This window comes from Grampus griseus, assembly GCF_964374135.1.
Source record: "Grampus griseus genome assembly, chromosome: 13".
NCBI classification, from domain to species: Eukaryota; Metazoa; Chordata; class Mammalia; order Artiodactyla; family Delphinidae; genus Grampus; species Grampus griseus.
In genome coordinates this window covers 14,538,995-14,566,026 of record NC_139007.1, presented here as the reverse complement: position 1 = coordinate 14,566,026, position 27,032 = coordinate 14,538,995, and the positions used below count along the sequence as shown (strand labels likewise).

At 42.3% G+C, this 27,032-nt stretch overlaps 1 protein-coding gene across 1 annotated transcript; it reads left to right on the top strand.

Moving 5' to 3' along the window:
• Window positions 1-1,613: 1,613 nt before the first annotated feature.
• Window positions 1,614-26,887, top strand: ELOVL4 (ELOVL fatty acid elongase 4; the record flags this gene model as incomplete). The annotated part of the gene is made up of 6 exons (XM_082669402.1): window positions 1,614-1,736; window positions 17,913-18,100; window positions 19,487-19,567; window positions 22,739-22,910; window positions 23,974-24,101; window positions 26,612-26,887. Exons 1-6 carry the CDS (start codon window positions 1,637-1,639, stop codon window positions 26,885-26,887), a joined length of 945 nt encoding a protein of 314 aa, XP_082525528.1. The 5' UTR covers window positions 1,614-1,636.
• Between the last annotated feature and the right edge of the window lie 145 nt (window positions 26,888-27,032).

Below are 27,032 nucleotides of genomic sequence, written 5' to 3'. Positions count from 1 at the left end.
ACTTTTAGTTATCTCTTCTTTCCCTAAAGTGTCTGCCACTTATAGTCCTTGTTATGTTCTGAAAAAATATGTTATCATTTTGACATCATCATAAATACTTATTAATATTATTTATAGCACTGGGTTGGATCCTCAAAAAGGAACCCCAAATAATTCTTATACTCTAGGATGCTTCCAATATAAAATAAAATCAAAGAACATATAACGGGTCAATTGGAAAAGAAATAAATCAAATAACTATGATAAAAGATAGTATTCAGATTATTTTAACAGTGTCAAAGAGCAGAAGCAATTAACACTGCATTCAATGGCCTTTAAATATAGCACCCTAAATCAACTGGAGAAAAGGTTACACAAAAAGCAGGTGACATGCTTAAATACCAAGTAGGTGAAAAGGTTATTGGACTATTCTCAAAGGTCTTGTTCATTGTCAGAAACTATCAAATTACGAACTGTATGTAGTTTTGCTCCTTTTCAGGGGTAAGATTATCTTGTTACCTCCCATCATCTTCTTATTATCTAAACAACTTAAAAAAATACTTTTCCCTCTTTCACCTAGATTGTCTTTTGTCTCCTGAGCAATTACGCTTTTAGACTCACCACAACTCCGTCAGGTCTAAGCGGACTTTTCTAATTGTAAGGCCTCTCTCGGCCCTCTCTCTTTTCCTCAGGACCTCATTTAATTATTAGAACCTTATTTAACAATTAAATTGCTTTGACTAACCTCTGTATATTAAAAGGGCCTACGGAACACATACAAGCATTCATTCAAATTATTTGTTAACTTGCTAACGATTAGACCCCAAAGTCCATTCTCCATCACTGTAGCTGGGAAGACAAACATCCCTTTACTAATTTAGAGGGATAACTTCTGTATCTCCCTTGTCATGGTGACAAGTCTGTGCAGGTGGAGGTGAAGGAAACAGAACCCAAGGGAAATCGAAGTGAATGACAGGTAAGGACCAAAGCACGTCGCCTACCTCAGCCTTCCCCACAAAACGCCCATTCTTCCCTGTCCAGTTTCCTAAGGCGCATCCAGGGTGGATGCGAGGTCACGCGTGGGAAGGTGTCATACTCCTCCGCAGGGGCCCGATGGGAGAGGGAGGCGGGGAAGGGGAGCAGGGAGACCCGCGGGGGGAGGTGGCAAGGGGAGGCCGCGCTGCCCCGCAACCCAGACCATGCGTAGAGGGCGAGGACGAGCGATGCGGGACGGCCAGCGCCTGCGCGGCCCCGGCCCCCGCAGGCCCCTCCCCGCCGCAGTATCCCTGCGCAAAGTCCCCGCGCGCGGGCGGGAGGAGGGACGCGCCGGCCCCTCCTCCCCGCACGCGGCCACGTGACGCCGGCCGAGGAGATTGGAGCGGCGGCGGCGCGTGGCGGCAGACGGGTGCAGCACTGGGCACTCACGGCAGGACCTCCACCACCTCCTCCTCCCCCCGGGAGCTTTGACGGTACCTTCTCCTTCGCCCGGCTCGTCGCCGCCGCGGCGCCCCGACGAAGGGGAGAAGACGCAGCTGGGCCGCCGCCGTTAGAGGGGTCGCCGGCTGCCGCTCGCTCGGTCCGCCGTCGCCTCGGAGGTCGATCCTCCCGCGGGGTCTCCGCTTCCTCCTCCCAACGCCAGCGCCCGCTCACCGCCGCGATGGGGCTCCTGGACTCGGAGCCGGGCAGCGTCCTGAACGTGGTGTCCACGGCGCTCAACGACACCGTGGAGCTCTACCGCTGGACCTTGTCCATCACAGGTAAAGCTCTCCATCCTCGCCTGGCCCCGCGGAAGACACCAGCCCCCGGCCTCGGAGCGCCCGGCCCGGCAGCGCCCCCGCCCCCTGTGGCTGTTGGGATGCTGCGGATCCGAGGAGGTGCCGGGCGCGGAGACCGCGCTAGGGCACTGGTTAATCTGATCCGAACGTTAATTCTTCCCCCTCCCCTCGACGCTTGCCCGGTTTTCCTCTGAGCTTCCACCATCTCTCGTCAGGTTCTCGGATGCAGGAGCTGGCATTTCAGATGGAGTCTGTGCTGCTGAGAGCTCGGCGCAGGCCCGCCCCACCCTGTGGTCCCACATCTTACGAGCTCTGACACTTCTCTTTTGCACAGGGATCATTTTTAACATTTAGCAATATTCCGTCGGTGAGATGGCTCGGGAGGGCAGAGGGCCCAGTGGTCGCTGTCCTTTTGCTTTTTTTGGCCTCCTGGTTGCTTTGACACACCTGCTAATAGTTTCTTGTCTAGCTCGTCCATCTAGAATATAATTTGGAATGAAAAGTCAAAAGCCATTGTTCGGCTCCTTGAACCTTGGAGGAGGTTAGTTTCCGAGGCTTTTTCAACAACAGATAGGCTTGAAGTGATTGTCTGTGATGGCTTTGCGCAGTGCAGTGCGGTCAGGGGGAGGGGGAAGGTTAAAACACCGGGAAAGAAGTAGGGAATCTTTAGGAAAGGGGGTCTCTACAGCAGCACCTAGAGGTGGTCCCAGAAGCCTACACGTATACAGTTGTCTTAAATTGGCAAACTTTTCCCTTTCAGTGTTGCAGTTTGACAGGGATGGTTAGTTGGCTGAGCTAGGCAGCTTTTCTAAGGGGAAGAGTTGTGCTAATATGTTATTTTTATATTTTACCATTTGTTTTCTTCATTTACTTAAGTTACTTTTGGGTTTAAAGCATTTACAAGTTTTTGAAATAAACAGTTAAGCTAACAGGATTTTAGAAATGATCTTATGTTTTGCCATTTCCAGTCCTTTTGCAGTATTGCCCTGCATCCCAGCGGCGGAGGAGGTTAACCTTACATGTTAGGACTGTGCCTCCCTTCCCAAGGAATGGAAATATATTCCTATAGTTTGGTGTTCGTTGTTAGAGTCAATGGGACAGTGGTTACAGCATGAACACAGTACAATACATGGGATATATGTCGTGGAAAAAAAGGTGTGCTGGAATTATTTATGTGTGAGACAAAATGATTCTTTGGCATTGATATGGCTTTAACTTCTTTAGCAAAGTGTATTCTTTTTCAGAAGATCTCAAGTTTGACATTGAGAAATAAGCTACTTATTTAGCTGTTGCACTTGCAAATGGTTAAAAAGCACTTTTTAATGGAGTCGTTCCTTTTTAAGTCTCTCTTCTATGTAGTGTATGCTGAGGTTATGCTGCTATACCTACAAAAACTGGGAAAGATGTATCCTTCCCTTCATCTCTGTGATTTTGGTTATTTAAACATTGTATCAGGGTTTCCCACGACACAATTGTACAGAGCTGAACGTCAGGCAAGCTCTTTGGCAGATAATTGCACTTTGCATGCTTCAGAGTTGAGGCCTCGTCAAGGTCCTCAGATCTCCATATAGCCAGCCACACCCAGGAGTTCTCATTCCTGTCTGTCTTCCCTTCCTACCTCAGAGCTTTCCCACCTCTGGAGTCGCAGAGCAACTGACAGCAAAGGTAGAATATGCCTTTCTGTGATGGTTAATTCCTTCCTAATGATGCTTGTATAAAAAAAATCACAAATGAAACGGGAAGCTTTGTGCACTTGCCTCATGTGAAAGCTGTCCACGAGCCTGTGAAGGGCAAATAATATAATACTGAGGGCCAAGCCAGAGTAGTGAGAGTAGCCACTAGAACGAAGTGACCTCTCACTAGCAGATCAGAGGGAAGGTATTCACCCATGCTCTGGCTATCCACTTACGAAACCTGAGACTGCTTCCTTGCTTCCTGTAATGAGCTACCTAGTGTAGGTAGATGGTATTTCTTAGCCAACTTAGAGGCTTAGTGGGTTCTACTTTGCTGCTGTGTAAGAGGGCTATTTCAGACTCAGGCACAATAGGCCTGCCCCACTCTCCGGTCTTTGATTCATTCGCACTACTCTGATTCCAGGAGGATCTCCTTGCTATAGTTTCATGAAAATCTGGGTGAAGGAGTTTCAAAGCAGAAAAGTAGCTTATGAGATGAGGCTGAAGAAGAAGTCGATGAGTCAGAGGGGAAGATAAAAGTGGGCAGAGAGAAAGATGGTGTTGAGAAATAGCTGTGAGTATGGTTAAAGAATGCAGATCATTCAGGGCGAGAAAGAAATGAGCAAGGCTCTGTGCCCTTGAGTGCTTTCATCCCACACTGTAGTTGTGTGCTTCTTTGTTTCTGTTTTTTCAGTTCATTAAATACTTCTCTCCACTGAGCTTTCTGCCTAAGTGTAAAGTTAAGTGTAAAGTTTTCTGCCTAACTCTTATCTACTTTGGACTTTCAGAACAGGAATAGTTACACATTTGTAGAGTACATTTGATGAGCCCAAAGGTTTTTGCCCTAGGGCAGTTTCTGCAAAAATACCATTTTGCGCTGTTATATCAAATGGTGGTTTTTTTAAAATAAATTTATTTATTTATCTTTTCTTTTTTTATTTTTGGCTGCATTGGGTCTTCGTTGCTGCACACAGGCTTTCTCTAGTTGCGGTAAATGGGGGCTGGTGGCTTCTCTTGTTGCCGGTCATGGGCTCTAGGCTCACGGGCTTCAGTAGTTGTGGCACATGGGCTCAGTAGTTGTGGCTCACAGGCTCTAGAGCGCAGGCTCAGTAGTTGTGGCACACAGGCTTAGTTGCTCCGTGGCATGTGGGATCTTCCTGGACCAGGGCTCAAACCCATGTCCCCTGCATTGACAGGCGGATTCTTTACCACTGCAGCACCAGGGAAGTCTCCCAAATGGTGGTTATTTAATAAAATATGTCCAAAGCAATGTATAAAAATTGGGCTTGGGCTTTCCTGGTGGCTGAGTGGTTGAGAGTCCGCCTGCCAATGCAGGCGACACGGGTTCGTGCCCCGGTCTGGGAAGATCCCACATACCGTGGAGCGGCTGGGCCCGTGAGCCGTGGCCGCTGACCCTGCGCGTCCGGAGCCTGTGCTCTGCAACGGGAGAGGCCACAACAGTGAGAGGCCCACGTACCGCAAAAAAAAAAAAAAAAAAATTGGGCTTTTCAGAGACACATATCTAGCAAATACAGAATATGTCCCACAGTGTATAAACATAGAAAGTATTACTTTTACTACATCATTAATACATTGGAGTCAAAACTTTGAAAGAGCTATACTTTTAGAAAAACAGCAAAAATAAATTTTCCCTTCTCTATATTATATTTTTAGATATTTTGAACAAGCAAGTGAGTCTTGCTTTATAACATATAGGAAACTATAGACTGGTAAAGGACATTTTTATACCCGTTGGTGGCATGAGAGTAGGTACTCTGATGTCATTGTGTTTTTTTCTTCTATTTTTTCACTTTATGAGTACATTAAAATTATTAGGACTGGGGTCCTAGGCTCAAAGTGTACATCCATTCAAGAAGAATTGTATGTAAAATTTGAAAACCAATGAGTCTTAATACCCCCAACTTATTAATACCCATTTGTACCCGAATTGTACCTTATATTTTCCGTTGCATTTATTATTTTAATAAATACTTATTAGTACCATTTTGTATAACTGACATTAACATAGAAACATCCTAGAAAGTTAGTAGCCAGCATGCCCACAATAAGGCCAGATGTCTCTTGAACTACCATATTTCTTTTTGACCACGTTTTTTTTTTAAATTATTTTAAACTTTTTATTTTATGTTGGAGTATAGTTGATTAACAACGTTGTGATAGTTTCAGGTGTACAGCAAAGTGATTCAGTTATACATATACATGTATTTATTCTTTTTCCAATTATTTTCCCATTTAGGTTACATAACGCTGAGCAGAGTTCCCTGTGCTATACAGTAGGTCTTTGTTGGTTATCTATTTTAAATACAGCACTGTGTACATTGACCACATGTTTTTAAACAGCCATTGTTCTTGGAGTATGTTTGTACATGCATGTGTGTTTGGTGGGGGACTTTGACGCTGCTCTCTGTTCACACATATGGCCCCCTATACTTGGGTGAAAAATGAGTGTCTACTTGGGAGTTGAAGTTAGAGCATGAAAGGCCAGTCTAGCTGGCCTTACCCTCACTTTGGAGGGGCAGAAGGGAGAAGGGAATGAGTGGTTCAGGAGGAGGGAGGACTCCTGTGGGATGATGATGAAATTCAGAAGCTAGGCTTGTATAATCTTTCCTTCTTACCTCATCACCTGCCACTCTGCAGGCACAGTTCTGGGCTCCGGGGAGAGAATTAGGACACTCGGTCACCGCCCCATGCAGCTTACGGCCATTCCACCTTCCTTGGCATCATGGTCTGAAGGCAGTGTGATCAGAGTCAGAGTCAGGCCTAGTTGGGGCCTAGGGAAGGTCAGGAGATTGCTTCTCTACCCTCCTCATCTCCACTTCTACTTGCACCGCAGTCTTGAGTCGTGAGAGGAATGTACGGGCTCTGCCTTTAGAGTATTTTAGCTGTTTCACCACGTGAAGTTCATGTGGGTACTGTTGGGGAGAGTATTTGAAAGGTCGACTAAGGAAAGGGGTGTCAAAACTAAAAACCCATGGAAACTGGGAATGAGTTTAAGGGCCATTGAGTCAGCCTGGCGTGCTGAAACTGGGGGCCCATGGGAGGGGATGTTTAACTCAGCTCAGATAGGTAGGGATTGTCCCACAGATTGCCGGGCCCCAGAGGAGCACGGGTCTTTAATATCGTCTATTATAATTACGTTGGTTTTGTTATTTGTCACAGTTAGAGTTTTTTATCTACGTTATTATCTAAAACAGATTTTTTGTTTGGCCTAGCCTGGAAACTCACTTACCATTCTCAATGTTTCTTTGAGAAAAGACATTCTAAGTTCTAGGCAGTTAATTAAAGACAAATATGTGGAACGTGTCCATCTTCTAATGTGGGATCTCCCTTAGGCAGCATTTTCAATGGGGTCCTGGTCTTATCCTTCCTTCATAACCTCCCTGAAGCCTCTAGGAGGTGCCTGCCATTTTAGGGTTGTTTGTTTGTTTGATTCTTGTTACTTTTTCCCTCACCAGTGGTTTTTGGTGGCAGACTCCTGGATTCTAATGTCTGATGCTCTTGTCCATTCCCCAGCAGCATGTAGCAAAGCATCCAATCACAGATGGAATTCCAGAAGGGGAAAACAGTGCAAATTCTAAAACTAGTGTCAGGACACAGTTTTTTTTTTTTTTTAGCGGTACACGGGCCTCTCACTGTTGTGGCCTCTCCCATTGCGGAGCACAGGCTCCGGACGCGCAGGCTCAGTGGCCATGGCTCACGGGCCCAGCTGCTCCACGGCATGTGGGATCCTCCTGGACCGGGGCACGAACTCGTGTCCCCTGCATCGGCAGGCGGACTCTCAACCACTGCGCCACCAGGGAAGCCCCCAGGACACAGTTTTATACAGTTAGATTCTTTGGCTTAGGGAAACAAGGTTTTAAGAATTACGTAGATAGTTATATCAGGCAGTGCTTTTGTGATCTTAAGTGCCACAAAGAAGTTGATCATCCTTTTAAAATTCGATGTTTTATTTTTTTTGTCCTATGATAATGTCATTAGTGAATGATTTAATATTATTAACATAAGTATTATTTTACATTTATTGAGTCACTTATTATTTTGAATTAGACATATATTAGCACATACAGAAGAGTTGGGTAACAGAAGCATCTATCTTTTCTCGTGCTACATGGCTCTTTTTTCTTTTCATTATTAGGACGTTTTTCAATTAAGGTGCTGTTGTTTTATTTTACCTTAGAATGAGACTGTATTAGAATATATATTTAAAAAATCGTATGGGTCTTGACTTTTAGAAAAGAGAAGGGAGGAAGAAATACATGGCCTTTCAAAACCAGTTTCCAGCTCTCCGTTCTAACTTGGTCAGTCAGCACTTCCCTGCCCACAGACGTGCAGCTCTAGCCAACTTGGATAACTCACCCGTGAGTAAAACGTGTGCACGTCTGCCTTGACGTCCCTTATCACACTGCCCTTGCCTTTACTGCCCTTTCCCCTGGCTCCTGCCACACGTGCCCGTCACCAAGACCCTCCCGGCTCAGTCTCCCTCCCACACGGAGCCTTTCTCCGTCGTGGTACCCGGAGCAGCTCATTGCTGCATCTGATCCCATCATCCTAAACAATTGCTCATATACATCCTTGTGCTGTTCCTTCTGGGACTCTGTTGTCTTGTACTTTTTTAACCTTCATTATTATTTATCTTTTCACTTTGTCTTTTTCTCCCCAACACTAGGAAGTGCCCATACATTTGTTGATTTGATACAACCCTCTTAATCCAGTATAATTTCAAATAGTGATATATTCTGGTTGCTAAATACTAATAAGGTTTTGGGCTACACTAAATTACAGAGAGTTTTAAAAATGATCTTTATCATTTTTAAAGGTAGTCATAAATTCAGTTGATGTTGACTAAATTTAATGAAGGAATCAAACCATTAAATCACTTAGCACGAAATACTTTCAAGAGATATAAAATCAGATGTAATTCTTCCTCTCTCTTCATAGTCTGTGCGGAAGCCTTGTGATGTGTGTGGGAGTGAGGAGGGCAGCCTGGTGTAGGGGATGGAAAAGATCCTGGACTTGTGTTTAGATGACCGAGGCTATAGCCCCAGATCTGCCGCTAATTAGCCGTGAGAGTTTGGGGCTGTCCCTTTGCTTTTCCAACTCAACTTTTTTCATCTCTTAATTGAGTTGAATTAGGTAATCTCTAAGGTCTCATCCGGCTCTTAAATTCTGCATATAGATGGAAGTTTAAAAAATTCTTTAAATAGGTAAAGCAATTTCAAACAAACATATATTGATAAGTAATTGAAAAACCACATTCTGTGCAACAATGCCAATCTTTCCCAGCAAGACTGTTACTGGTGCTGCCCAAGTAGTGAAAATAACAGATTCACATTTAGTCCTCTTTTGGGCTTCCGTGGTGGCGCAGTGGTTGAGAGTCCGGCTGCCGATGCAGGGGACACGGGTTCGTGCCCCGGTCCAGGAAGATCCCACGTGCCGCGGAGCGGCTGGGCCCGTGAGCTGTGGCCGCTGAGCCTGCGCGTCCGGAGCCTGTGCTCTGCAACGGGAGAGGCCACAACGGTGAGAGGCCCGCGTACCGAAAACAACAAAACAAAAACAAAAACTATTTAGTCCTTTTCACTTTCTCTTATCTGCTCCATAGGAAATAGTTAAAGGAATAGAAAAACAAAGGGATACGGATATTTAAGCACCTGTTTTGACAGAGCACTGTGCTTGTTGCTATAATTCTGTACCCATTTAATGATATACACATTCCTTGAACAACCCAGAGTTAACTATTTTGTCAAAAATAATAACAGTAACATTAGAGAATAAGTTTATTATTCTGCAGGTGGTTTCATGGTCTTGGGCATGGTCAAGGGCAAATTATTACGTTTTTACATGGTCTTGGGCAAATTATTCCTGATTCTTTGGGGCTCATATTTCTACCTGTACAATTAGAAGGTTTGAGACTACATGTTCTCTTAAGGCCATTTTATTGAATCCTTGTAATAACTCCTAAAACAATGGCTTAGATAGTCTAAACTTAATCTTTATATTTTTTTTCTATAGAACATAAAAATTACTGATGGTAATTTTTCTTTAATTTGGTTTAACTCTTCTCTTGGGACAGAGGAGGATTTAGTGGTTTGATTATTGTCAGTAATAATGACAGTGCTGACACGTATTGAGCTCTTATTCTGTGTCAGACACTATACACGCAGTGTCTTATTCCTCCCAACAACCCTGTCATCACCCGTAAGGCCAGAGAGACTAGGTAACTTGCTGAGGCTTATTCAGCTGCTAAATGAGGAAGCTGGGGTTGTCAGGCTGCTAGTCTGACTTGAATGCCCATATCCAGAACCTAGGGAACTCCTCTAGGTCAGGAAGAAAAGGCCTGGAAGACATCGAAGGGCTTGACTCTTAGCAGGAGGGGCTCAGATGATCCCTGACGTAGGACACACCTGCGTGGAGGCATGGGTGCAGAGGGAACGGGATGCAGCGGAAGGAAGGGCTTTGCGGTGTCCACGTGTGCTGGGAACTCTCCCATTTAACCATCGCCCATCAACCCTGTGAGATGGTTATTATTTCCTCATTAAAAAGAAGAGGGGAGAACAGTTGACTCTCCATCCATAGCGTCTGTCGCCCACCCCATCGCTTTCAAAACACCTTACTCTCTTGGTCCTCACAACATCATTTTCTCTTTTCCTTCCTCTCTGGTTGCTTCGCAGCCACGGATCCCACTCTTCCCTTAAGTGTCCCCCAGGGTTCAATCTTTGTTCCTTTTATTCTCTCATTCTATGCGCTCTTTCCCTTGTGACCTGAACTTCTGCTGGGGTTCTCACTGCCGGTGACTCTCTTGTGCGTCTGCAGCCCTGGCAGTCATCTGCAGTTCCAGAGCCTACTGGATGCCTCCACCTAGGTGTCCCATGAGTGCTTCAAACACAAGCTGTTTAAAAATGCACCTGATCGGACTTCCCTGGTGGCGCAGTGGTTAAGAATCCGCCTGCCAATGCAGGGGACATGGGTTCGAGCCCTGGTCCGGGAAGATCCCACATGCCGCGGAGCAACTAAACCCATGCGCCGCAACTACTGAGCCTGCGCTCTACAGCCCGCGAGCCACAACTACTGAGCCCGCATGTCACAACTACTGAAGCCCACACGCCTAGAGCCCGTGCTCCACAACAAGAGAAGCCACTGCAATGAGAAATGAGAAGTCCGTGCACCGCAATGAAGAGTAGCCCCCGCTCGCCGCAACTAGAGAAAAGCCCGCGCGCAGCAACGAAAACCCAGTGCAGCCCAAAATAAATAAATAAATTTTAAAAAATGCACCTTATCATCTCCTTCCAGATCTGTTCCTCTTCCTTTATGCTCTGTCCTGGATCCATGACTTTACCATCTGTGCCACCAGGCAGGTCAGAAATCTGGGGGTAATCCTGAATTTTTCTTTCACTCTCACCTCTCACGTCCATGTCAGCCACCACGTCTGTAGATTGTGCCCCCGTGACTTTAATACGTGCCTATCTTTTCCATCACCAGTGCAGCCCCCGAATCCAGGTTTCCCTCATTTCTTGCATTATAGTGGTCTCCAAGGCTGGCTGCCCGTCAGCATCACCAGGGGAACAGTAGATACTGGGGTGGAGCCTAGGAATCTGTATTTTTAACAAGCAGATGATCCTTCTGCGGGCAGCCTAGCAACAGACAGATACCTGAGAACCATGATCCAGCTGGTTTCCCTGCCTTTCCCCTTCAGTCCATCTCCCACTGCCTCCGTCATGATCTGCTAAAAGCCGAATGTGGTCTCCTGTTTCTAACCAATGAAGCATCTCCCCTTTATCTACAGGATAAGTTCCAGCGTCTTCAGCATAGTTTGTGAGACTCTCCCAGGTCTGATCTGACCTGTAAATCTCTAGTCATTTCCTGCCATCTTTGCTTGAACATATGCTCTACCTCAGGCCTGCTTAGTTTACAAAATAAGTGCCTTATCTCTTTATTTGGGGCTCTTTATACATACGGTTCTCTCTGCAAGAAAGCCTTCCGCCCTCCCTGTCTGCTTGGCAAGCCCCTCCTCTTTTCTTCAAGGAGCAGTTCAGATGTCAGCTCTGGAAGTTGCCCTCGTCGCCTCTCTCCTGCCCTGCCACTGTTCTCAGACTGGCCTCTGACATTGCTGTCATCGTCCTGCAAAGCAATTGATTTTTCATGTCTGTCTCCTCCAATAGCTGGCGAATTCTGAGAGGTCAGGGGCCAAATAACCTGTTGCAAATCACTTAGCTCAAAAGGATGGAGGGTCTGACTTGAAAAGCTGTTCTGTATACCATGCTGGATGATTTTAAGATATAAATCAGGTAAGGAATAAAAGACTCTTGGTGGAGGGTGTTCAAGGGAAGCCCCACTTCAGATGGACCATTTTTCCTCCCATTTTTAAAATAAAGGTGTAAATTTATACACGATAAAATGAACTGTTTCCGAGGATCAGTTCGTGAATTCTGACAAACGCATACGGCTGTGTAACCATTCCATGGCCTTTTAACATGGATAAAATTGTGTCATCGCTGTCCAGGCTAATGTTTGTAAATAAATCAGTCCCACTGGGCATGAGCTTTATGAAACAGTCAAAATGTTCTAAGTGGAAACTCTTTCCTGAGAAAGAAGTTAACTCTTAAGGGTCTGGACGGTTAAGGTAATGTGTCTTAGTAATTCTTATTATTGAAATAAAGTTTCTTGTTCCTAAACTTGATTTGCTATAATATTTAGCTTTAGGGTTGCTTAACTTTAAAACTCAGAGAGGGAACTCATTACCAAGGGAGACAGCTTTTCTACTTACAGAAGAAGAGACCCCATGGTTAGAAATTTTCTGAACTTAGGTGTAATTTATTTCCCTAAAGCTCTTCTCACTGGCCCTCTGGCAATAGAGCACAAGTTTGATAGCTCTTTAGTATTTGATGAGGCCTCCTTTGTTCAGGCCAGGCATCCTCGGTCCTTCCCCAGCATTTAGTGTCACGTCTCCCAAAGCATCACGATCCTGGACCAGGTCTGCCAGATGCACCGTGCACCCGTGAAAACGTGCGCCTTGGTTTGTTTATCTCTTGTCCTTCTTTCCGCTAAGAGGACTTTTGTAGGTCCCTCTTGTTTTCTTTCTCCTGAAGGAACATGATTGACAGGCACAATTCTATTGGAAAATTTTCTTTAAACCTGTAATTTAGGAAGAAATTGATGGGAGCATTTCTCCCTTAGAATGAGTGGGCATGGTGACTGAGTGGTCCTGGAGGAGCTGTTGGGCCACAGGAGGCTTTTTGCTCCACCTTCTCCCGCAAGTCTCTTGGCCTCTCTGCATCTCATTTTTGAGACAAAGGGGTCATTTCTAAATCTAAAATTCTACACATCTGATTTAGATCAAGGCTTCCATGCAACATGAAAGGCTTAAAATTGTTACTAAGTAGGCTCAAAAATAAGAGCAAAATCATCAAGATACGAAGGCATAGACCTGTTGATAAACATATTAATAATATGAAATACAGAGAGAAGACAATTTGGCAAACAGATCGACTGGAGTCCAATTTGTATTTCTACCATATTGATTCCCCCACACCCCCACCAAAAAGAAGAGTTTTTCAAAGAGAGAATTCCCAAGAGTGTTATGTGAAACCCATTTGAATCTCGGTATTCCTTGATGACAAAATTTGACTTCAGTGGTGGCGGGAGGGATAGGGTTTCAACAGAAGTTTTCTTTGTTTTTTCCCTAATAAATTCATGGTATGGAATCCCACCCATAACTGTGTAGGATTAGGGTATTGACAGTGTACCAGAAATATATCTTCTTTTACTCTAATATGCCTAATCTACATTTGGATTCCGTGTAACTCAAATGAATAGAGGATTTAATTTACCTTCAAAAGGTTATTAAAAAAAATAAACACCAAACTCAGGAGGAGAGGTCAGACTTATGGTTACCAGAGGTGGAAGGTGATGGGACGGGGCATTGGAGGAAGGGTGGTCAAAAGGGATAGACTTCTGGTTATGAGATAAGCACTAGGGGTTCGGTGTACGACGTGAGGACGGTAGCTAACACGACCGCGTGGTGTATAGGAAGGTTGTTAGAGTAAATCCAAGAGTTCTCATCACGAGGAGGAAAAATGTTTTCCTTTTTCTCTTCTTTCTTTTCTTTTTATTTTCTCTATATGAGAAGACGGATGTCAGCTGAACCTATTGTGGTCATCACGTCACAGTCTGTGTGAATCAAACCAGCATGCTCTACGCCTTAAGCTTATACAGTGATGTATGTCAGTTGTTTCTCAATAAAACTGGAAAAAAGCCAAAAGAAAAAAGTAAGCAAGTGCACACATCTTTCTTAGAAGAAAGGCAACGTATAAAAAATGTCATTTAAACATTTGTGTTAATGAGAAGCTGGATAATTCATTATTTTACATAAAATAGTTCATTATTAATATAAAATAGGTAAAGCTTCGGTACTCGTGGTTTTTCTTTACTGTCCTAATCTGCCATCACTTGTTTTTGGTTCGGGGCTTGGGGGACTGTTTAGTAATGGTGAATTTTCATATCATCATTTGATACTGTTGTGACCTACTCAGTCCTTCTTTTTCGTGGAAAAGGGAACATGTAAAAGAAGTGTAGGCTATCTTGTCAGATAGAAATATTAATGCACACAAATTCAGAAAGACACATAACTGCAAAGACACGGAGAAATTTCATGCAAATGTTATCACAGAGTGGAGGTTGCTATTGTACTGTGACTCACGTTGCTGACGATGACTACAACTTCTGTGATAATCATTGGGGGTAGAAGTTTTGAGAGTTCTCTGACCCTTGTGAACTGGAGGGCTAATGTGAGGTGGATATGGTGTGAAATGTCGCCTTTTATAGGCTGGACATAGGGCTCTGTTAAGTGTTTGTCAAGTGAAGGCATGACCTGCACTGTTGGGTGTTGTGTTTTTTCCCTGGAGAAGGCAATGTGGTAAAGACATTGAGCCCCGTGGAGCACACATGCTCTCAGTACTGGGAGGGGGTGGTGTTGACTGACTTCAGGTTAAAGCTGTGAGCTGGCGTGGAGGAGGTTTGGGAAGAGCTGTGGGAAAGGGCTGCTGGGCTCTGAAGAAACCTCGACTATCAGTAACTGTACTGTTGGGTTTCACTGAAGGGATAGACAATAAGGGAGTAATATGAAAAAAAAAAAGATCTACTCCTCATTTATTCATCAAATAAATGTTCAGGCGCCTCAGCAGGCCTGGTAATACAAGAGCGAGATACCCAGCCCTGCCTTGAGGGAGATGGCATTTTAAGGAAGTTTACAGGACCGTGTGATGCCCTGTAAGGGAACACACGTGCAGGGACTCTGGCCGTGAGAGGTGGGTCCCCTGGCCAGCGGAAACTGCCTATTTTCTTGATCCAGTTTTCCTTACCTTCAATTCCATTCTTCCTCCTAATTGTTATTTTAAAAAGTAACAATTTTCAAAAGTTTAAAAAAAAAATCCCAATGGATCCCCTAGTTTTCTGATTCTCAAGGACGGTCCATGACGCTCTTGGCGTAGAGTCAGTTGGAACTTCCTAGAAAATGCAAAATCTTCCTAAAAATGGGCTGTACCCTGAGCTGCTGAGTCAGAACCTGCACTGTAACTGTGCCGCCAGGTAATTCTTCTCCTCATTAAAGTTGGAGAAGCACTAATCTAGTTCCCCTTCATCTCTCCGTCAGGAGATGAGGACCGATTATGCCCTTAAGGTCCTACCCACAGCTGCGGAGCTGGCGTTGAAACTCAGCCCGGCTGTTTACTGATGGAGCCTCCTGTGCCTTTTCGGATACGTCTGCTGCTCCTTGTCTGCTGCCCTCCACCTCTGTACCCTTCTCTTGGCCTCTGTCAGTGCTTCATCTCATCAGACCTTCAGCTTCTTACTTGTGTCTCTTTAAATACCTCTGTTGAAAACGTAAGGTAGATAGCTAGTGGGAAGCAGCCGCGTAGCACAGGAAGATCAGCTCGGTGCTTTGTGACCGCCTGGAGGGGTGGGATAGGGAGGGTGGGAGGGAGGGAGACGCAAGAGGGAAGAGATATGGGGATATATGTATATGTATAGCTGATTCACTTTGTTATAAAGCAGAAACTAACACACCATTGTAAAGCAATTATACCCCAATAAAGATGTTAAAAAAAAAAGAAAAAAGAAAAACATATTGAGAATATTCAAAAAAAAATACCTCTGTTGAGTGAGTTACTCACACTGTGCATCTGAAAGAAGGAGCTTATTTATTTATTCTTGATTTAGGGGAAAGTTTGGCCCCATTTCCCTAGTTTTTTCCTGCTTGCTGCTCAGAACTGCCTTTGAAGTCAAGAGGAATTCTGTGTGTATAAGAGTAAGACAGGGCTTCCCTGGTGGCGCAGTGGTTGAGAGTCCACCTGCCGATGCTGGGGACACGGGTTCGTGCCCCGGTCCGGGAAGATCCCACATGCCGCGGAGCGGCTGGGCCTGTGAGCCGTGGCCGCTGAGGCTGAGCGTCCGGAGCCTGTGCTCCACAACGGGAGAGGCCACAGCAGTGAGGGGCCCGCGTACCGCAAAAAAAAAAAAAAATAATAAAAAGAGTAAGACATAATCCATGATGTCAGAAATTATAGTCTCCTTACAGGTGGATTTATCTTCCTGTCTCTGTTACATAGATTTTCTCATAACAGAGTCCTTTTGCTCTTTGTATCCATGGGAAAAGCAGCATCTGCCCTCTCTCTAGTTTGTGGATGGAGGTGGAGCTCCCTGGCAGCTCCTTCCCTAGTGACCTGAAGTACAGCCAAGCTTTAGGATTTAGGGGGTTTGTATTAGTTTTTTTTTTTTTTCTATAATATAGAAAAATAAAGATCTAAGTCGATGAATACCCCATGTTTTAGGTTGGCTTTTGGCGTAGAAAGATATGGTCACAGAAGAATAACATGACAACAGTAAAGAAAAGGGAACAATCACTGGTAAGACCATGGTCGCACAGTGCCTTCAACAAAATCAGCCCCCCATCTTTTAAGTCACCCCCTCCTTGTAAGAGGATTACTCTCTCTCCTGTCTTTTAAGTACTTTAGTTTATTTTTAATTCTAGAATATGTTTTGATTTGAATGACAGAACCATAATTTCCATGAATAGACAGAGAGTAGGCCTCCTCTGTAAACGATAAAGTAAAATCAGTTTTTCTGGGTTTTTGTTGTTGTTGTTGTTGTTTTCTTTCAAGTCACTATCCCACCCTTCTAACAACTCTTATTTCATAGAAACCATGGTTATTGTGTCACGCCCCAACTTCAGAAGCTATGTGATTAAATATTTTTGTATTTGTGTTTCATGTCTTGTATCTTATTTTCTGTTGACAGCATATAGAAACAGACTAATTTATTTTTAGGTAAAGTATTTTGAAAGACAGTTAACTTACCCAGAGCTATTTTGCATATATAGTTTTAGTAAAACTGACAGTTTAAATAGGGGGACATTGTAATGAGCAATTACGTTAAATTCATTTAGTCTAGGTTTTACGAACTGGCTGAAAGATAAATTTTTTTTTTTACTTAAAAAAATATATTATTTTCCTCAAAATAGAACATAGAAGTGTTTTGCATTACCAAGAATAAGCTAGACATTAGATTCACAACCTTTAAAATGCTGTTTAGCTTTTAGAAATATAAAAATTAACTTCAGTGTCCTTTTGTAATGTAAATTTTTGTCAACCTCATATTTCATCATCATGCTTCTCTTAGAAATGTTTTATTTGTGGCAAGATTCTATTATAAATTTGATGCAGGGTTGCATATTTGAATTTAAAAACAGTTGATTCATTTTAAATGAAATAATATGTTACATTATATATATATACACACACATACATATGCAAGGTAAATGATTTATAGCTTTAGAGAAAAGTACTTAAGTTGGTTATATTCATGGGAAAAAAGGTAGACTCATGTTCTCAAGGAAAAAAAAATGTCTTGAATATGTGGTTGCTGTTTAAGTTATAGAAATGTAATGATCTCTAACTTAATCCTCAACTTAATACACATATAACTGTACTCTTGTCTTCAATATCCAGAAATATTCCGGGGCACAGCTTCCATGCTCCAGACCTCTTCATTTTACTAAGTTTTTCCTGCTTTCGGCATAGGATGGAGCAGCTTCCAAACTGTGCTAGTACATTTCAGATGTTTAATATGAAAGTCAGGTTTCTCCTTAAAGTATTTATTTTCTGTCTATAAAACCTTTGATTAACTTTTCATCCCAAGCCTCTTCTGAATTTTCAATGAGCTTTGTTTCTTCTCTCTGTTCTTGAGGTTCTCTGTACAACATATAATGTGTGCCTTATGTAATGAAACTTCATTTTCAAAAGGTACTCCCAGGAATTGGTCTTGTTTCTTTGGTTTTTACGTCATGTATTTTTGTTGGACCTCTAAGAATCTGTATTTGGTCAAATTAGGAAAACTAAGTTGAAACATTGTGCTTCCTAATAAGTTCATTTTATAGAACATTTATTGTATAAGGAATTTTATGTTCTCTCTGTAGATAAACGCGTGGAAAATTGGCCTCTGATGCAGTCCCCGTTGCCTACGCTTTGTATAAGTACCCTTTACCTCCTGTTCGTGTGGCTGGGTCCAAAATGGATGAAGGACCGAGAACCTTTCCAGATGCGTTTAGCGCTCATTATCTATAATTTCGGGATGGTTTTGCTTAACCTTTTTATCTTTAGAGAGGTAGGTTTACTAAAGTTCACTTTATAATTCCCCAAGTCTATTGCAAATTAAAAAAGGAGAAAGTGTAAAACTATCATTGTAATGTTGTGCCCTAAGATAAATGTTAGCTACTCTAAGAGTAAATTTTATGTTATTGACAGTTTTCATTTTTGGATAACAAAAATATGAAACATATGTAAAGTGTAAGACAGTTGTTTAAAGTGGGATTTTGAAGCAGACAGACTGGATTCTAAAATAACCCTTACTAGCTTTTCTGACACTGGAAGTTATTTAACTTTTTTGAGATTCATTTTCCCCATCTGTAAGATGGGCATAATACCTAACTTCTAGGGTATCAGAGATAAGTGAGATAATTTTTACATAGTGTTTGGAACATATTAAGCGCTCAGTAAATAGTTGTAGCTATATGTTTATAATTCTTATTCAGCAGTTTCAGGTTTGGTAACTGATGAAAATATGCAGATGTAGAATACCGATCTCAAGTTTTAATCCTATTACATAGTGTAATTGTATTTTATGTTGGAACTGAAGTGAGTTAACTGTTATACAGCTGTTGCTACTAACCACTGCCCACCTTTCTGGGCAGCAGCAAATCCTCCATGGCATTTTGAAAGAAAATCCTAAAGGCTGGATTGGCACAGCCATTTCTTAAGTTGTAAGAGTGAAAGGAATTTGTTTTCCATGAGACTCCTCATTAATGTTCTGTATGAACCCAGAGTACTGGACTGGTGATGCTAGGGAAAAGAACAGTATGCTCCTTTTTTTTTTTTTGCGGTAAGCGGGCCTCTCACTGTTGTGGCCTCTCCTGTTGCGGAGCACAGGCTCCGGACGCGCAGTCCCAGCGTCCATGGCTCACGGGCCCAGCCGCTCCGCGGCATGCGGGATTGTCCCGGACCGGGGCACGAACCCATGTCCCCTGCATCGGCAGGCGGACTCTCAACCTGCGCCACCAGGGAAGCCCAAGTATGCTCCTTTTAAAAAACCTTTCTTTAATTGACAACTTAGCCTACAGAAGCTCAATTTCATAAAAAACTTTAACTTCTTTGGATACTTTACCCAATTTGTTAGATGCAACCCACTCTGGTTCAAGACTAGAAATCCGTGCAACTCTTGCTGCATATGAGGAATCACAGTTTCTCAATATTATGAGGTAGAGAGTCTCTGTCTCAGTCCACATGTCACATGTCACTTTAAATTTAGATTTCAATTTTAAAATAAATTGACAGTAAATTTTAGAAATTCCAACATATTAAATGTTTAATGCATTGAAAAATTTTAAGACCGTATTGCTTTTAAAAATATTTTGCAAGTTTGCATATTGTAGGTAGTGCTTATACATGCTGTATCTACTGAAACTTTACTCCAAATATTCTTCCCTTTTTCCAGCTATTCATGGGATCATATAACGCAGGATATAGCTATATTTGCCAGAGTGTGGATTATTCGGATAACGTTCACGAAGTCAGGGTAAGTACCTTAAAAACACTGTTAATCAGTAGAAGTTGGTTTAATATTGTAGTCCCTAGTCTGTGAAAAACATTCCTCAGTATAGTGGTAAAAGTGTACTGGATTGTTTCGAGTCAACAAAGCTATGCTTTTTTTTTTTAAGTACATAATTGAAAATCTGTTTTCATCCCTCCAGTATCTTCTCTCATTTGGTGATGTGAGAGTGAAGGTGTGTTGGATTACTAAAACGCAGTACTCAAAAAAATAAAAAAAGAAGTTCCATGTATAGTATAAAGATGATGTTTTACTAAGTTTTGTTTTTCGGTCAAGAATAGAAACTCTTAAAGAAAGCTGAATCCATTTGTTAAGAAAGCCTGAGGAAAACGAACATCTTATAAACTATGTACTGTTTAGTAAATTAAGCACAGCACAACTTGTTTAGGTATAAACTCAGTTTTTATCATCTTTGCAGAAAAATAGACTAGTAATATAGTGTTATCATATTGTACTTTGCAGTCACCTGCATCAGTAAATTATCTTATTTTATTAACTATTTATTGAACTCCTCTTGTGTGCTATGGTTCATATTAAACATTACATATACATAAAACATTTATATAGCATATATAACATGTTATATGTATGTGTGTGTTTTATGTTACATGTAATTTATGTATTAATATAATTTGTAGTAGCTGCCCTTGGAAAAAAGTAGCTCTTTAGCATTGGGGTTGGACAATATAAATAGCAGTATTCATCAAGACCCAGCACCAGATTGCTTTCACGTAGTTACCATTTTATGTCTCTGTCTTCATTTCCCTATTAGGAGACATAATGCACCGATGAAAGAAAAATCACCCCTTTTGGTTGTCATGTTGGTTTTATTCATTGAACAAATGTGTATTGAACATGTGCTGTATGCAGATAGTGTGAGGGGGCCCTGGGAACCCAGGTGGAAAGGCAGATAGGATCCCTGCCTTTGTGGAGCTGACATTCTAGCAAAGGTGGAAGAGGCAGACACTAGTCATGTAAACAAATGGTTAACAAGAACCTAAGACCCGTGATGCAACTGAGAGGGAATGAGAGGAGCCCCTTTATACAGATTTGTTGGCTAAGGTAACCTCGCTAGAGAGCCTCTCCCTGGGTGGAGCGCTGACTCTGGTCTTGCTCAGGCCGGGGGAAGGAAAGGGAAAAGCGCTGGGCTTGCTTTCTCTGAGGAGTGAACCTAGGTAAACCCCTTGGACGAAACAACATGCTAACATTTTGGGGATAAAGTTTTAAAAATACCACTCTGGTCATTGTGAGCCTACCATCCTGGCATTCATAAATGGTCAGTTCTTTAAAAATTGAGAATGGACTTGAGGATATGGGGAGGGGGAAGGGGAAGCTGGGACAAAGCAAGAGAGAGGCATGGACATCTATACACTACCAAACGTAAGGTAGATAGCTAGTGGGAAGCAGCCGCGTAGCACAGGGAGATCAGCTCGGTGCTTTGTGACCGCCTGGAGGGGTGGGATAGGGAGGGTGGGAGGGAGGGAGACGCAAGAGGGAAGAGATAATGGGGATATGTGTATATGTATAGCTGATTCACTTTGTTATAAAGCAGAAACTAGCACACCATTGTAAAGCAATTATACTCCAATAAAGATGTTAAAAAAAAAAAAATTGAGCTATTGTGAGAACTGAAATCAAGTAGGAGAAAGAACCAGAGCGGCAGCAGATTGCATTTGAAAATTTCCTGGCTCTCTCCTCCTCTCTAATATGAGATGTGGCAGAATAAGTGTTTTACCCAAAGACTCATTTTTGTATCCATTGTTATGTAGCCAAGAAGGATCTCTTCACTTTGATGTAGCTATTCAGTTTACAAAGTAAAGAGAAGGATTATTTATTACTATTCATGAGTTGTGGCTAATTTAGAGGCCCAGATGGGGGGAGAAATAAGACATTATTATCTCTTCCCTTCTAGATAAAGTTTGCTGCACCAAAATGTTATACTTTAAAGTACTAACATAATAGTGAATACTATAGTGTTGCTGTGAGAAATTCCCTATTTCAAGCCTATTTTCAAACAACTTTATCATTTTCAACAATATTATTACTCAAGCAAATTCAGTAAATAATTCTCAGTTTGTAAATACAATACTGATTTTTCTTTGGCCTTTCTCTTTCTTCCTTGCCTACACTTTAAAATTGTCATTTTGTTTTTCAAAAGCAAAAAGCCAAACCCAGACAAACAAAAACCCGTGGCATCCAACAGGTGCAGGCATAAAATGAGGAAGGTCTCTATCAGCTCTGAAACACCTAAGCCTGGCTGTGAGTGAATCTGCCAAACCCCTGACCCACAGAGGTGTACGAACAGATTTCAGTTACGTACCGCTGCCTTTGGTATTTGTACACAGGACACATGTCATAGAAAATACTTGACATAAGGAAGATGAATTGAGGTTACTATTTTAGTAGGATCCTTGGAAAATATTTTAAAACATACATACAGAGGTCACTTCTCACTGGCTCCTAGGATCTTTAATCTCAGCGTGTAATGTAATCTTTCTGCACCATCTGGTGTCTTAATTAGAGCCCAGGAAAAGAAAAGACTTATTTATGTAAGCAGGATTATATTTATGACCTAAGAAATATTTGTTGTGTGTGTTTGTTTGTTGCAATTTATCATTTTAAAGACGTTACTGCCTAATAAAAACTGTGATTAAGTATTTTGTTGCATATTAACATATGTGAGAGAGAGAGAGAGAGACAAGACACTCACAGAGCCCAGTTGATACCCAAGCACACTTGCAAGCATCTCTGAGGTATGATATAGGCTAGGCATGAACAAGTGAAATACCTTTACCAAGTAAATATCTCAGTTTCTCTACCATGTTGAAAATCACAGCAATGTGAAAGTGTTTACAGCTCTGCATTCAGCAGTTGGGTACTGGTGACATCCAGCTATGGAACAGACTGAAAATTTTCTCTGAACTGTTGGCACTGTGTAGATATAGATTTGGAATCTTTCTTTCCCATTATTTTCCCTGTGAATAGATGCCTAGGTTTCACACCCACTTAGACAAAAATGATTCTGTGCCTCCTACATTTTGTGCAGTGAAGATTGTTTAGGACTTAGAATGTGTAGAAAACCATGTGATAGTGTCATTCTGGTGTTTGTAAAATGCTTTTTTCCCTTTTTTTCTACAGATAGCTGCTGCTCTGTGGTGGTACTTTATTTCTAAAGGAATTGAGTATTTGGACACAGTGTTTTTTATCCTGAGGAAGAAAAACAACCAAGTCTCCTTCCTTCACGTATATCATCACTGTACAATGTTTACATTGTGGTGGATTGGAATTAAGTGGGTCGCAGGGGGACAGGGTGAGCATTTTCAGGAACATATCCCCAGGCAGTAAATTATGTAAATGTGGAAGATGGAAAGTAGTGAGAATTTGACTTGGTCTATAATTTAATTTACTTTCATGGTTAATTATTTCTGTGTTAATTTCACTTTAAAGAAATTTGAAGACAGCAAAGCTTTAGCTTTTTATCTGTGACTACTTTCACACCTACAGATTTACCCCAGAGATAAGCATAAACGAATCCCAAACATAGCAAGTTATATTTTGATAGGGAACAGTTCTAGTGGTTCTGATCCAGAGGATACCAAGATACAGCTTCTCAGTCTGAAGGCTTTGTCTCCTCTCCAAGCCCAAAGCCCACTCCTGCTGTCAGACAGGCCCAAGTGCACCTGTTGGTTCTTACTCAAAGGAAATTGTGTGTAGCCTTCTCAGTGTTGAAGAGAATCTGAATTCACGGTTTGGCCAAGGTCTGCCTCCAGCTTTTCAGATGCCTGTACACTGGAGATGATTCACATCACTGAGCTGTAAACAGACCATTCCTCTGATGGGGACCCAGGGTACAAGTCAGTATGTAATAGTACAGTTCACCTTGCTACCTTCCATTTAAAACTATTTAGGAAACTAAGAAATAAGTACTATTTTGTTGTAGCTATGTATATCAGCACATGTAAAGGCAATAATGAAACATTTACAAATCTGCTTAAACAATTATATGTACCATGACTTTTTCTCCCCAAGAGTAATAGAATGCAAAGTAATACTGGCAGTAGTTCTGTATTGGGGCCTACTTAAGCCACTGGAGTACCCTCATTTGAAAACTTGCCACTTTGAAAGTCCTTTGCATTTGAAGGACACCCTTTTTTATTTATATGGTGAAAGCCTGACTCTAAACTTTAAAAATACTTGGCATGATCTGAAGAGAAGGCTTTTCCATTAGAACTATTTTACAACTTTTATTCCTCATCTGTACTCAAGATTAAATGTTGGAAAATAATGTAGATTCATTTATTTTATGTCTAAATGGTTTATCACCTAATACAGGTTTCTGTATCTTGTAATTAATTACCTCTGTTTTTCTAAAGCATTTTTCGGAGCCCAGATGAATTCCTTCATCCATGTGATTATGTACTTATACTACGGGTTAACCGCCTTTGGCCCATGGATTCAGAAGTATCTTTGGTGGAAACGATACCTGACCATGCTGCAGCTGGTGAGTTAAATGCTTCTAAAGTTTTTTCTGGTGAAACACTGAGAATGTTTGAGTCTAATTAATTGTAAAGTACTGAGTCGTTTTCAGCAATTTTCTGTTACCAAGCCGACTTTCTCTGTGCTCCAGCTATAGGAGTTGAGGCTGTTTGGTTCTGAGCTACCTGTTCATAGACCTAGTGGTCATGGCCACTCGTTTTTTAAATGTCCTTAAAAGACCAGACTCAGCTCTTGTCTAAGAGAAATATCCTTTAAACATATTTGTGAAATGGATGAGTAAAGACCTAAGCACACCACAAAGTACACAGACTCATTTATGATTAGAAAAATAATCTAACTTCTTTCTTAGGCTTTTTTTTTTTTTCACTTAAAATGTTACTACTGCCTCTCTTCATCCTGCCCTTATGTAAATTTTGTTGTCTATTACATTTTTCCATCCTTGTGAACAGATCCCATACGTTTAGAATATGAAAGTTGTAGGAAAGGCACAGAGCCAAGGAAGGGGTGGGGTAAAGGAAGGGACGAAGGGGGACTTCCCTGGCGGTCCAGCAGCTTCCACCACAGGGGACATGAGTTCCATCCCTGGTTGGGGAACTAAGATCCTGCATGCCTCATGGCACGGCCAAAAAATTAAAAATTAATTAAATTTAAGAAAAGGAAGGAGGACCAGAGAACTCTTAATTCCCCGACACACACTCATTAGCGAGCAGAACTCGGTATTCTCAAATGCTAGTCTTCAGAGCAGGCAGTTCTCAGCACCTACCCCCAGCAGGACTTCTTGTAGCATCTGGGTGCATCCGTGCAACCTTCCAAGCCAAGCACTAGCCCAGTAACCAAACTGGAAATCCAAAACCAACCTGGTAGCTATTCTTAAGCCTTGGAATTTATTATAATTTGCTTTAATCATAGCACGTACACAGTTTTATCAGTGTACAGTGGAATCACATTTGGAAAGATTATTCATCTCTGCTTTAAGTTTCTAAACAATAGGCTAACCAAACAGGAAGCACAACCTTTGGGAAATGCTGGGTGTGCAGGATTCATCTGTAAGTAAAGTGCTACAGGAAGCTTCCTCCAGTTTTTGTATAAGCCATTTATATAGTTTGTGTAATTCGTTTCTCTCAGTAATTATTAGATGGTCCCAAGAAAATGAGGAGGTGACAAAACTCACGTGAACTCTCCATCTCTGCTTTGCTGGAGCCTGCACCTGACTGTCCTTTAGCGATTCCGCCCCTCACACTCACCCTTCTTCCGTGATGCACGTCCTAAAAACCATTGTGAAATCAAAAGTTCTTAAAATCTGGATTTTGCCATGGAAAACTTTTAAAGTTTTTTAGTCTGATAGAAATTTGGGGCTTAACATGGGATAAATTTTAAAACTAATATTTAATATAGTAATTAATATTGATAATGCTGTCCTTTAAAGAGAAACCACAATTACCCTTTCCAAACAGGATGTTAATTTCATGAAAGGTAGTGTATTTCCAAGCGAGAAGTTCTCACAACAGTTAATCGTGTATGTTAATCTTGTAAAAAGCTAACCCTTGTTAATACCATGGAATTCGTAACTCTTGAGAACCATTCACTCTTTTTACACTTATTTTCAAATATCTACAAAATTTTACCAAAAAATCTTAGTCTTTAAAGACTTGTGTCCCTTCAAATGCATATTTACCTGTCTGCTATTCTGTAAGAAACAAGTAATGAACCACTTTGATAAGCTCATTTTTAGAAGTACATGTACCGGCTTGCTGACAACTTTGTGGAAAGAAATCAGTCAAAAATATGGGAGGAGGGCTTCCCTGGTGGCGCAGTGGTTGAGAGTCCGCCTGCCGATGCAGGGGACACGGGTTCGTGCCCCGGTCTGGGAGGATCCCACATGCTGCGGGGCGGCTGCGCCCGTGAGCCATGGCCACTGGGCCTGCGCGTCCGGAGGCTGTGCTCCGCAACGGGAGAGGCCACGGCAGTGAGAGGCCCGTGTACCACAAAAAAAAAAAAAAAAAAAAAGGAGGAAAACAAAAATTGAAGAGCCTATAGTACCACTACTTTACTCTCTTAGGCCACTGATATTCCCTCTCATGAGGTAAAATTGTTCAACATTATGCAAAAAATAATTCCTTGAGCCCAGACACCAGGCCAAGGGCTTGGGAATCATGGAGACCCAACGCAGAGCCCCACTCTCGGTTGTACATGGGTGGAGAGGTGGACAGTCCAGAAGTCAGCAGATGCAAAAGACACAATTCCTATGAAACGAAAAAACCCACACAAAACAGAACCCTTCGGTTAAAGGGATGGAGGTACCCTCTGGGTGGAGGTACTTGAGTCTTAGCAGGAAGCCCTAGCTGAGGACATGTCATTTGAGCAGCAGCCTGAGTAAGGAGGAACCAGAGAACTCTTAAGCCTTGGACCGTGGGGCGACGGCATGGGCCTGGCTCAGCCGCACAGAAGATGCTGAGGTCGTGACGAGCTGCTTGCTGCCCACAGTAAACGTACCTGCGCTGTTTTGTTTTTCAGATTCAGTTCCACGTGACCATTGGGCACACAGCGCTGTCCCTTTACACCGACTGCCCCTTCCCCAAATGGATGCACTGGGCTCTCATTGCCTATGCAGTCAGCTTCATATGTCTCTTCCTTAACTTCTATGTTCGGACGTACAAAGAGCCTAAGCGAGCCAAAACTGGAAAAACAGCTGCGAATGGTATTTCAGCAAACGGTGTGAACAAATCAGAAAACCACCTAGTGGTAGAAGATGGAAGAAAGCAGAAAAATGGAAAGGCCAAAGGAGAGTAAAGTGAACTGGGCCTTACCTGGTGTCGACAGCGAGGAAGCTCCCACTTCACATACGATTTCAGGGAAACCAGAAGCAAATGAGGGTTTGGGGATAGGGAGAAAAAGACGAACGTGCTCTATGTATTAGTGACCTTTAGATTGAGTA